At 47.1% G+C, this 13,221-nt stretch overlaps 1 protein-coding gene across 2 annotated transcripts in view; it reads left to right on the plus strand.

Moving 5' to 3' along the window:
• Positions 1 to 10,550: 10,550 nt before the first annotated feature.
• The window catches only part of RRP7A (ribosomal RNA processing 7 homolog A (S. cerevisiae)), a 9,413-nt gene continuing 6,742 nt past the window's right edge, over positions 10,551 to 13,221 (plus strand). For both annotated transcript variants that reach the window (XR_551575.1, XM_008587524.1), the window contains exons 1-2: positions 10,551 to 10,633; positions 12,401 to 12,543. Coding sequence is in view for 1 of the 2 variants with exons in the window: in XM_008587524.1 (XP_008585746.1) it covers positions 10,561 to 10,633; positions 12,401 to 12,543 (216 nt within the window). In the remaining variant the exon portion in view is untranslated. The remainder of the gene's footprint in view (positions 10,634 to 12,400; positions 12,544 to 13,221) is intronic.

Raw genomic sequence — 13,221 nt, forward strand, 5'->3', positions numbered from 1 at the left:
TAATCAACCAGCCTGAGCTTCATTTCTTAAAAGTTTGTGCCAAGTGGCCTTAGTGAGACTTGGTACTAGAAAATGGAAATTTGCCTCTGCTTTACTGCTCACCATCATGATATCGGGGCATTTACTCACAAGACTTGCTCAGTCTCTGCAGCTGAGAGAAAGCATAAATGTCTATGGAAGTATGGGAAGATTGACTCAGTATCTCTTGGGCCTAAAGTGCCTTGCTGGGTATTAAGTATGTTCAGCAAAGAGTTAATGAACTGTTCATAGGGAACAAGGGAGCCAGACGGGAATGGCATTCACCTTGGTTTAAAGAAGTTACTCTCATGGGTGAAATTCACCTCTTAAGTGAACTATGCATTAGAAAAGGAGAAATTATTGTTACTTATGGTTTTATTAAAAGTGGATTGGAAGTACTTATCCCTATCCCTCCCACTAACTACAACTCTAGACTTTTTTCCTGGTGGCTGGCTGGGACAGGGATCAAGCCCTGGACTTTATGTTATCAACAACAAACATAAGACTGAAAGGTGGAGAGAAGACAGATTGGCTGAGGACCTCAGGACCCAAAGAATGGCTAGCATTGAGTTCCCTGGGTTTTCTTTTTGCTTCACATATCTTAAACGTGGTGCTGGAGAAGCCAGCAACCTGGAAGTGCCAACAGATACAGATGAAAAAAAAAAAAACCTAGGAAAAGTATTTTCTCTCTAGTTAAAGGACCAGGAAAGAGGTAGCTTAGCAAGGCTGAAGAAAGTCCATCCAAACACCATGGAAAAAGTTGCAGTTGCACCTTCACCAGCCACGGCCAAGTCAGAAGCCTAGACTTCCTTCCTCCCTAGGCTGTATTGGTTGCACACTAAAACCATACTGGGGTGGTGACAGAGAAAGCTGAGTAGGTGTCAGTGGAGACCACTTGAGAGATGAGGCACCCTCCCAGCCAGGGTATTAGCAGAGACTAGGGATGATGGAACTCACCCCCACTTAGCAGTAACAAGGATACCCTCCCATCTTAGGTGTAGGTCTCATAACAATACCCCAAATGTAACATGTTTCTATTGGAAATCACTCATACCAAAAACCAGGAAAATTTCTACTTGAGTGAGAAAAGAATGGACATCAATACCAAGATGACAGAGTTGTTAGAATTATCTGACAAAGGTTTTAAAGCAGCCATTATAAAAATGCATCAGTAAACAATTATGAATACACTTTAATCAAGAAATACAGTCTCAGCAAAGAAATATCAAATATAAAGAACAATTTAGAGTTGAAAAATAACAGGCCAGGGCCGGCCCGGTGGCGCACTGGATAAGTGCGCCGCTTGGGAAGTGTGGCGGCGCTCCCGCCCGAGGGTTCGGATCCCGGAAAAAGACAAAAAACAAAAAAAAAAAAAAAAGAAAGAAAAATAACAGGCCAAAAAGACAATGGAGGAGAAAGGAATCAGTGGACTTAAAACAATAGGAACTACCCAATCTGAACAACAGAAAGTAGACTTTAAAAAAATAAGCTAGGGGCTGGCTGGTTAGCTCAGTTGGTTAGAGCACAGCCTTATAACCCCAAGATTACAGGTTCAGTTCCCCTTACTGGCCAGCCACCAAAACAAAACAAAACAAAAAATCCAAAATAATAAGGTAACTCAGGGACCTATGGTACCATAATAAAAAAAAATTTAATCTGTGTCATTGGAATCTTAGAAGGAGAAAAGAAAGAGGGTGGGGCTGAAAAGTTAAAGAAATAATGGTTGTAAACTTCCCAGAAATGACAAAATATAAACTTGGAGATATACTCAATGAAACTCAAACAGGATAAGCCCAAAGAAATTCACACTAAAATGCATCATAGTAAACTTCTGAAAATTAAAGACAAGAAAATATCAAAAGCAGCAAAACAAGCATAGAACAACAACAAAGATATGGTGTCGAACAATTTGAATAACAACATGTCTCAAGTACAGAAGAAAGTGGCACGTTTTAAGTAGTGAAAGAACTGTCAATGGAGAATTCTAAATCCATTGGAGATATCCTTCAGGAATTAAGGTGAATTTAGACATTCTCAGAGAGAAAGCAGAATTTGTTGGCAGAACCACCCTAAAAGAGTGGCTAAAGAAGTTCTCTAAGCATAAAGGGGAAGCTAGAAGGAGGTACTTGGGATGTCAGGAAAGAAGGAAGGAAGAGCAACAGAAAGAATAAAACTGGGTAAATAAAATTCTCTTAAATTTTCTAAATACAGTTGATGGTTAAAGCAAAAATTATGAAACTGATGTGGTTCTCAATGTATCAGAGGCAATGTTTCAAAATTTATAAATGGGGAAAACAAATTATGTAAAGAGAGGGAAGGTGTCTACACTTCATGAGAACTGTGTGCATGAGCTATGTATGATTGTAAGATGTTGACAACTGTAGGCTGTGGTAACATGTATATATAATGTAGTTCTTAGAGCAACCACTAAAAAAGATCAGAAGTACACCCCAAACACTATAAGTCTAAATAGAATTCTAAAAAGTGTTCAAATAACCCACAGAAAGGCAGAAGATAGAAAAACAAAAAGTAAAATGAGAGACTTAAGCTCTAATATTTCACTAAGTACATTAAGTATAAATGGTCTAAATATATCAATTAAAAGACAGACTGCAAAGTGAATCAAAAATCATGACCTAAATATATGCCGTCTACAAGAAACTCACTTCAAATATAATGATTAGGTAGGTAAAAGTAAAAGGATGGAAAAATGTATATCTTATGAACATTAACCAAAAGAAAGAGGAGTGGCTGTATTAATACCAGATTTATCAGACTTCAGAGCAAAGTTGTCAGGAATAGAGAGGGGCATTACATAATGAAAAAAGGATAAATCCACCAAGAAGACATAAGCCTGTGTGTATTTACCAAACAGCAGAGCTGCAAAACACGATGTAAAAACTGATATGACTGAAACAAGTCTAGCGAATCCACACATACTCAGAGACTTCAACACCCCTCTCAACAATTAGAAGGGATGTAGAAGAGCTTAATATCATCAATCAACAGGATTCAGTCAACAGAACACTGCCCAACACCAGCAGAATACACATCGTTTTCAAGTGCCCGTGGAACATATACCAACATAGACCACATTCTAGGCCATAAGAAAAAAAATGTGAAAGAATTGAAATCTTATAGCATGTGTGACCACAGTGGAATCAATAATCCCTGGTTTAAAGACTAAGCTTTCCCTCAAAGATCAGAGACAAGGATGTCTACTTTTTTTTTTTTCCTTTTTGTCTTTTTTTACTGACAGGTAACGGGATCGCAACCCTCGGTGTCGTGCCCACACCGCGCTCAGCCAGTGAGCGGGAACCAGTCTCCACATGGGATCCGAACCCTCGGCGGGAGCGCCGCCGCACTCCCAAGCAGCACACTCTCCAGTGCGCCACCAGGCCGGCCCAAGGATGTCTACTTTTACCACTTATATTCAGCACTGTACTAAAGGTTCTAGCCAGGGGAATCAGGCCAAAAAAAAAAGCATCCAACTAGGGAAAAAAGTTAAAACTCTCATTTGCAGATGACATGGTCTTGTATATAGAAAATTCTAAGGAATTCACTAAAACAAATATAGTCAGCAAGTTTGCAGGATACAAGATCTTTTCAACTTTCAGTGAAAATTTAAAAATCAAATTTAGAAAAACAATTCCACTTAGGATAGCATCAAAAGGATAAAATGAATAGATTTAAAAAAGCAAGTGCAAACCCTATATTCTGAAAATTACAGAACATTATTGAAAGAGATTAAAGAGACCCTGAGTAGTCAAAACAGTCTTGAAAGAGAAGAGAGTTGAAATCACATATTTCCTGATTTCAAAATTTACTACAAGGTTACAGTAATCAAGATGGTGTGGCACTGGCATGAGCGTAAACATAGATCAATGGAATGGAATGGAGAGTCTGGAAATACAGCCTCATATCTGGTCAATTAATTTTTGACAAGGGTGCCAAGGCAATTCCATGGGAGAGAGTATAGTCAGATGGTGCAGGAATATCTGGATAGCCACAAAAATATAAGTAAATGGCACAACCTCGTCAGTATACTAAAAACCATTGAATTATGTACTTTAAAAGGGTGAATTTAGTGGTATGTAAATTATATGTCAGTAAAGCTGCTATAGGGCTGGCCAGTCAGCTCAGTTGGTTAAAGTGTGGTACTGATAACACCAAGGTCCAGGGTTTGATCCCTGTACTGGCCAGCTGCCCAAAACAAAGGAAAGCTGCTGTAAAAACTTAGGGGCACATCAAGATCAAGGGTTTGGATCTCCTTACTGGCCAACTGAAAAAAAATTTAATGGCTTAAAACAACAAGAATAATTTATTTTTTCACTATTCTGCACTTTGGGCAGGGCTTGGCAGAGATGGCCAAGCTCTGTAAGATTCCTCCTCCACATGGTATTGACCGGAGTCACTGATGCAGCTGCATTTCATTAGTTCAGCTGGAGCTAAAACATAAGATGCAACTTCATGTGACAGCCACCTCAGCTGGCAGCCTCTCTCCCCCACGGTCTCTCGTCCTTCAGAAGACTAGGTCGTGCTGTTTTCGTGATGGCTGGATCCCAGGAGAGCAGAAGCCATAACCCTAAGTCCTGGGCTTGAAAACCCCAGTACATCGCCTCCATTACATTCTGTTGGTCAGAGCAAGTCACAAGACAGCCAGATGCAAAAGGAGAAACAAGCTCTGCCTCTTGATGGGAGACATGGTAGGCACGTCTAGGGATGAGAGGAATTGTTGGTGGCCATCCTTGGAAAAAACCTACCGCAGAGGTCATTTGAAGCTGAAATAATAGAACTTTAGCTTCCCGCAATAAGGAGAACTAAGTAATCTGGAAAACCCTCTCCTTACAAAACACCTAGAGATTGTTCACATAACAGATAACTTTCCTTTCACAGCTGTGCACATGTGAAAATAAGGATTTTCTCCAGGTACAAGAATGAAACTAGATACTGGGATGTTAAGTTAGCAGTGAAGCTATAGCTACCCTAAAGGTATTTCTTGATCACAAGAACTTAAATACTGGATTTCAAAGGCTGAAGAGGGGACAGGAGACCAGGCTGTGAGCCTACAGTAGGTGGAGTGCTGGAACTTAGAGCCATGCACCAGCCTCCCTTAGTGGTGTTTCCTGGGATCACCTACCAAATAAACTACTTTCACCGGAGTCCTTGTCCCAAGGTCTGCTCCTGGGAGAACCCACTCTAAAACAGTTGGTACCAGAAGGGGTCCTAAGAAATAATACATGCTCAGAATTGGATTCTAGAATTGGGAGACCTGCCAGGCAGGTGGCAACAAACACCCAGTTACTGATGGTAACTGGGGTGGTATGGTGTGGTGGGTTAAAGATGGCTGCAAATTATCTGGCACTCCTCCCTTCAAGAGGCAGGGTCTGTGCCCCTCGTGAATCCAAGTAGGCTCTGTTACTACTTTGGCCAAGTGTGACTTGCCTATTTCTGTGCCCCTGGTTTCAAAGATTGCCAGCTTCCCCACGTCCTGCTCCTGGAATACTCTCTGGGAACTTGAGCCACCATGTTAGAAGTTGGCTGCTGAGACCACATAGTGGGAAAGCCATGGGTAGGCGCTCTAGTTGACAGTCTCACCTGAGCCCAGCCGTCCTTGCTAAGATGCCAAATATGTGAGTCAAGCTGACTGGGACCTTTCAGACCAGCCCATATGCAAGCTGAATACCACCGAGTGACCTCAGTTAGTGCCACATGGAGCAATGGAACATTCTAGCTGAGCCTTGCCCAAGTCTTGACCCATGAAATCATAAGATAAAATAAAATGGTTATTGTTTTATGCAGTTAAGTTTTGGGGCAATTTGTTACAGAGCAGCAGATAGCTGGGACATGTGGAAATAATACCTGGCCTGCTGAGTCATCACAATTACTAAGACTCATCTCTTCTGCACCGGAATGGGTGCAGTGGAGAAGTGGGTGCGCTGGCTCAGGCAATATCTCTAACATTTGAGATACATGGGGCAATGGTAAGTATAAAGAATGCAGAGTTGGTTGTTAGGTGGCATCAATGTGCTGGAGGAAGAAAATAACAGGTTCGAGACAGCCATTTATCAACTCAGCCCAGGGTGAAATCCAGGAGGGGTTTCCAGAGCAGGGTTAAGATCCTCCTGCAGCCAGAGGGCAGCCTGTGCTGGTGGAGGCCCAGGACCTGACTGAGAATGGTGGAGTTCTAAAGCAGGCCAAATAGACAGCCTGCCAAGTCCTGTGCTCAAGTCAAGGGCACAGAAGGGAAGGAGTGGGACACTACCACCTGGGATGGGGACATCTCAGTAGATGGGCTCAAGGTTCTTGAACCCTAGATTCCTGTGAACCCTGTCAGTCTGCAGAAGTCACCCATTCTCCCTTGCTGGAGGATAGCAGCCTCGTCTTACCTGGAGACCTTGCAAAGACCCTCCAAAGGCAGATGCATTGAACTTTCCGTCCTCAAGATCTGACCCCAGTTTCCCTATTTGCTTCTAGACTGGTAAATAGATCAAGTCTCCCAGGCCCAACTGAGGAAGTCATGTCCCTGCTATGGGAGGAAAGAGATTGTACACCAAAATTGCTGCAGAGGCTGGTCAATGTGTACCAGCAGGATCCCCAAGAATGGATCCTGGAGGGTGCTGACATGGAGGTTGTAGAATATTAGATTAGGTAAGGAGAGTTTATACACATGGAGCCACTCCTGCAATTTGGGAGTGATGTTTTGGCAAGGATGAGTCCTGGTATGCCACTGAGATGGCTCCTTGAAGCAGGAAAGAAATGGTGGCCCCCAGTAAATGAGAGGGAGGTAACAGGATGATCTTGGCAGGGTATTGAGAAGGGGCCAAAAGGCTCAGAGAGGTGGACGTGCCAACATAGATTGATTATGTAAGACCAGAGAAGCCAGCTGGCTGTGCTCCAGAAGGGCCCACCGGAGGCTGCCTTCGCTCAAGCAGTAATGAATGCACAAGTCGGGCACCAGCATCCCTGGGAGCTCAGCATGGCTGTCCTCTAGGTCAGGGTTGAATGGGGCAGATACTGCCTTGGAGCTGAGTTCCAGGGGTCAGCAGGGATGACAGGTGCAGTAGATTGACTTACGTCCCTCCCCCCAAACTCACTGAAGCTTGCATTATATCCCCCACACTAGAAACTTGGCCCCCTCTGTGACTGTTAAGAGGGTGGGAAATCCTATTATGGTAATCAAAAGGTGGAACCTCGAATAGGTGATTGGATTGTAGGACCAGGCAATACTGAGTGGATTAGAAATGGTGGTCAGGGGCATGGTTCTGAGGGCTTTAAAAGAACAGAGAGGAGAGTCTGTCTGGCTTCACATTCCACCATCTTGCAATGTGAGACCCCTGGGTCACTGTCGCCACCACCAGATGGACTTTGGACTTCCCAGCCTTAGAAACTGTAAGCAGTAAATTTTGTTTTCTTATAAATTACCCAGTTCCACGTATTTTGTTATAAGCAACACAAAATGGACTAATACAACAGGATTCCAGAAAGCAGAGGTTCAGTTGATGTATTTGTCAGAACAGGAGCAAGGGCAGAGTGACAGCCAGGAGGCTTGGGGCCTCTGGGTTCTGTGCTGATGGCTAGTAGACCATGATATTCCCAGAGACCATGGCTACCATGACATCACCTGACTGCTGTAATCAAAGAAAGTTTGAAAGCAAGTGACAGGATGCTGATGTCAGCTGTTAATGGAAGAATCTCAATCCCTCAGCCAGTTTCAAGGCCTAAGCCAGTCCTCAGACCCAGAGGTCACTGACTGAAAGAGGGGCTGAGTTCCCTTGAGAAGAATCCCATAGGGCCGGCCCCGTGGCGCACTCAGGAGAGTGCGGTGCTGGGAGCGCAGTGACTCTCCCGCCGCGGGTTTGGATCCTATATAGGAATGGCCGGTGCTCTCACTGGCTGAGCGTGGCGCGGGCGACACCACACCAAGGATTGCAATCCCCTTACCGGTCATGAAAAAGACAAAAAAAAAAAAAAGAATCCCATAATGCCACAGAAAGTATTTGCAGGGCCGAGCCCATGGCGCACTCGGGAGGGTGCAGCGCTGGGAGCGTGGCAGCGCTTCCGCCATGGGTTCGGATCCTATATAGGGATGACTGGTGCGCTCACAGCGCTCACTGGCTGAGCGCGGTGCGGCCGATCTCAAAAAGGACAAAAAATATATATATATTTGCAGTAGTAATTCCCCAATCCTTCCCCAAAGGGACCAACAGCCATTTCTAATAAGCAACTGTACACTGGGAAACTGTTCCCCAGAGATTTCAAGGGCTTTTGGGTACATGGTCTGAGTGGACCTCTAGAGGCCAGATCAGTGGAGTCTTTGGACTTCCTCTCCTCTCTACACTCACTCTCTCAGTGATCACACTCTCTCTCATAGCTTGCAATAGAATCTATATACATTGCCAGCTCCCAGGTGAATTTCCCCAGGCCAGACCTCTCCTCTGATCTTCAATCTCATCTCTATCTGCCCATCTGATGTCTCTCCTGAGATGTCTAATAGACATCTCAATGGTGGGTGGCCTACAGTGAACTCCTGATCTCCTGGCTCTTCCCCATCCCAAGTGGGCTTCTGCAGCCTTCTCATCTCAGCAAATGGTAACACCATCCTTTAGCTGCTCAGACCAAAAACCTAGCAATCATCCTGGATTTCTCTCTTTCTCTCACATTACATATCCAATCTGTCAGCAAAAACCTATTAGAATTCTTCAAAAGAGACCCAGAATCCCACCACCTCTCACCATCACCACTTCCTTGGCCACCAAGCTATCATCTTTCCTCTGGATTACTGCAATTGTGTCCTAAACCATCTCCTGTCTGCTGCCCTGCCCTCCCACAGTCTAACTGCAACACAGCAGCCAAATGACCCCGTTGGCACACCACTCCTCTCTACTCAAATTCCCACAGCGGCCTCCTCCACACCCAGAATAATGTCAGGGTGCTTCCAGGCAGCTGCCGATCTTACAGGATCTGCCACGTCCCTACCCCCTCGCTGGTGCTTCCTCTGGTTCACTGTGGTCCAGCCGCACAGGTTTCCTGGCTGGCAGGCGCCAGCCTTGGGAGCCATTTCCATTCCCTCTTCTCCCCCAAACACCTGAATGTTTTGCTCCCTCGTTTCCTTCAAGTGTTTGTTCAAAATGTCTCTTCAGCAAGGCCTTGACTTTATTTAAAATTGCCATATTGGGGCCGGCCCGTGGCTCACTCGGGAGAGTGCGGTGCTGACAACACCAAGGCCACGGGTTCGGATCCTATATAGGGATGGCCGGTTTGCTCACTGGGTGAGCGTGGTGCTGACAACACCAAGTCAAGGGTTAAGATCCCCTTACCGGTCATCTTTAAAAAAAAAAAAAAAAATTGCCATATTGGTGGCAGGAGGAGCCTTATGGGAACTGGAGTTGCCGATTGAGCCTGATCAAGATGACAACCTCCCCAAAGCACTGAGGCTTGTTCGCAGAGCCCATGGGGGAAAAGTCAGTGGGAAGCCTGGCTGGGATTGGTGAAATCCTGGGCAAGAAACTGGAGGAAAGAGGCTTTGACAAGGCCTGTGTGGTCCTTGGCCAGTTTCTGGTGCTAAAGAAAGATGAAGACCTCTTCTGAGAATGGCTGAAGGACACGTGTGGCGCTCATGCCAAGCAGTCCCGGGACTGCTCTGGGTGCCTCCGAGAGTGGTGCGATGCCTTCTTGTGATGCTGTCTGGGGTGCCGTCAATCCCCAGCCCCAGCACTGAGTCTTCTGAGTTTGCAGTTGAGTGGGGACTCCTCCCCTGTCCTCTACAAAAGAACTGATTGCTGCTGTTGTGCTCACCTCCTACGTACTGCAGGGTCTTTGGGGAGTTCTCTCCCACTGCCATTTCAACTTTTTTTGAATTCTTGCTCTTGCATGCATTTCCCTTCCTTCTCCTTACCCTAGTTCTTGGTGACAATTACCAGCTTTCCTGAGTGGATTCCTGGCCCTTCCTTCACCGCTATCCTCACCTCTGGTCTGTTTGGTGCCATTTGGCTCCCTTTCATCCTCACCTCTGGTCTGTTTGGTGCCATTTGGCTCCCTTTCGGCAGAACAGTCGCTGTCCTTGTAAAGTTTTTTAGATTAATAAAGTCAGTGGCCTTCAAAAAAAAAAAAGTTGCCATTTCTTCCCTCCCCCCCTCCCCAGCCCCCTTCATTTTTCTCCTTAGCACTTTCCACTAACGCATATACATTATGTTTTCCTTCTTTATGTGTTTATTGTTTCTTTCCCTAGTTAGAATATAGAGGGGAAGGCTGGACATCGCTCCGCCTCTGCAGTCCCAGCGCTCAGGACAGCGCCTGCAGCCTCGCTGCTGCCAGAGAGAGGGAGGAAGGGAGGGAGGGAGGACAAGTGGAGTTCGCAGCGGTGAGCGGCCGGGTCGACCCCAATCACTCCGCATCCACGCGCTGACTTTACTCTGAGCAAAGGGCGGCGGGCCTGGGACGAGAGGGCGGGGCCCTCGCGCGGCGCCGACGTCATGGAAACGCGCTCGCTCTCGGCGCCGAACTACAACTCCCAGCGGCCCCGCGCTTCCGGTCGGCAAGATGGGGGCTCGCAGGAGGAAGCGTGCGGCGCGGGACCCTGAGGAGGGCATCCCGAGCCCGCCCGGCTACTCAGGTGAGGGGCTTCGGGACGCTGTGTCCGGGGATGGCCGGGAAGTGGCTCGGAGGTTGGCGGTGCCCGGAGACCTCCAGGAGCAGCCGCGCGGTTGGGGTGAGCCCCGGCGGTCCCTGGCCCCGGCCCAGGCAGGTCGTGAGGCCCCGGACCCAAAGACCCGCGCGGTGTCCTCCTCGTCTGTCTGCACTCGGGGCGAGCCCATCCTCTTGTCGTCACTTGTTCGCAGTTCTTAGTTCAGCCCCCGTCAGCTCTCGCCTGGGGTGTTAGGTTCCCGCTTATTGGTTCCCCTCCCCCTGCATTCTGTTCTCCACCCGGGCTCCAGAATGTTCTTTGAGATCATGTCTCACGCCCACCGATACCCCCCCACACCCACTGAACCCCTCCAGTGGCTTTACAAGGTAGCACTTAAAACAACACCCAGACGGTTGGGAAGAAATGCAGAAGTGACTTTGTCATAAGCCTGCTGTCCTTGAAGTAATGTTCTGTCTTTGAAACAGTGTTTGCTTGTTGCCCTGGTCTGGCCTCTAATCACCGCTGGCATTTTTGGCTTCTGTAGCTTGCTTAGCTGCCTAGACCACGTGAATGCCGAGAGAGCAAAACCGAAAACTGGAGCAGTTTGCCTAGATGAGCCCTGTGGGACCTGGGCTCGGGCGTTAGTCTGTCTGGACTCGCCAGCGTAATAAACTCCGGCCTCTCCAGCCTCCCGAGTGTTCGACGCTTCCTTGCTCGGTCCGATTCACAGCAAGACTTCTTTCCTGCATGACCCGCGTGTTCTGGCCCCAACAGCTCTGTCTTTCCCTTCCCCTGACGCCAACACGCTCTTTGCACCCTCCGGGCTCTTGGGCTTGCTGTGCCCTCTTCCTCAGACAGCTGTGTCCCTGACTTGCACTGTGTCATTCTGGTCTGAGCGTTAATGTTGCTTCTTCAGAGAGGCTGTCCCTGATGGCCTGTTGAAAGAAGGCCTCTGCCACCCGGTCACCGTGAACTTCACCCTGTATGTTTCTTTCACGTTTCATATAAGCTTGTTAAATGCTTACTTGTTCGTCGTCTTCTCCCGTTACGTTGTGAGCTTCCTGAGTGTGGGCACTGCAACCGCATCCCCACTGTACTCTGAAAAAGGTGGTGAGAAACACAGAAAACAGTCCCTAGCTTTAGGAGGATTAAAATTTATGGAAATGCCAGTGATTAACAAAGAATCCCACCAAGGTAGACTGACAGACTGTTAGAGAAGCTATGAAGGCACAGAGCTGGGACCCAGTCTGAGGTGTTGGGGGTGATGATAAGGCTCTCTTAAGGAGGTGAAGTTGGAGCTAAAACCCGGAGAACAGGTGGAGAGAGGGGGGTTGATGTGCCAGGTGGAGAGAACAGGGTGTGTGAGGCCCTGGCTTGTTGGAAGAACAGAATCCAGAGCGGTGGGAAGAGGACGGTGGGAGAAGAGGCCGCAGTGGCGGACTGGGTCATGCACGGATTTGGGGTTTCTCCCAAGAGCAGCAGGGTTTGGGCTTCCTTCTCACCGTGCTCCCCACCTGTCATAATTGCCTCTTTACACTCTCTCGCCCCTCGGTTCACTCTCACAGCCTGCACTGGCTCTGCCTGGGGTGGAGTGCAGAGGGTGGGGAGCCAAGTGTCAGTGAAGGATGGATGGACAGATGGACAGACAGATGGGACTAGAAGGGACATGGAGAAAGGAAATTGTGTGAATGCCTAGTTGGCCTAAGTGCAGGGGAGCCTGAATGTGACTCCGAGACCGTCCCGTTTCCTTTCCAGCCATTCCGATCAAGTTCTCTGAAAAGCAGCAGGCTTCCCATTACCTCTATGTGAGAGAACACAGAGTTCGAGAAGGCACCAAGTCTACCTGGCCTCAGAAGCGTACCCTTTTTGTCCTCAATGTGCCCCCATATTGCACGGAGGTGAGCGTCCAGGAGAGAGGACCTGTGGGGTCAGGGATGGGGGTCCCATGGCCTCACCAAGTCCTTGGTGGTGGGTGACTGGGAGAGCTAATGGGAGCCCCGGGGGAGGGTGTCAAGAGGACTGCTTCTCTCTCTTGTGACAGGAAATTGGTTTTTTTTTTTCCTTTTTGTCTTTTTTCGTGACCGGTAACGGGATCACAACCCTCGGTGTCGCGCCCGCACCGCGCTCAACCAGTGAGCAGACCGGTCTCTATATGGGATCTGAACCCTCGGCGGGAGCGCCGCCGTGCTCCCAAGCGCCGCACTCTACCGAGTGTGCCACCAGGCCGGCCCCGGAAGTTGGGTTTTTAAAGATGTTTTTAAAAATACAATTTTAAGTATCCTAAAGCTTTTTTATTACCCAGAATTGTTTGAATTACATGTTGTTTTCTTCCTGATTATAGAAACAATATATGTCCATAGAAAAAAAAATAGCAAAAGTATAAGAAAAATTTAAAAATTACCTCTAATTCTACTGTCCAGACACATATCTTAACTTTTTTTTCACAGAAACTATTAAATTTAGTATTATGTAAATTTACAGAAGAGAGACTAAGGGAACTGCTGGATTTTTAGTTGCCTTTTTTTTTCCCAAAAAGAAATACTAATTTCTAAAAGATTCCTCTAAAGTTAAAAAGA

Source organism: Galeopterus variegatus, unplaced genomic scaffold (assembly GCF_000696425.1).
Source record: "Galeopterus variegatus unplaced genomic scaffold, G_variegatus-3.0.2 Scaffold4410, whole genome shotgun sequence".
Classification (NCBI taxonomy): domain Eukaryota; kingdom Metazoa; phylum Chordata; class Mammalia; order Dermoptera; family Cynocephalidae; genus Galeopterus; species Galeopterus variegatus.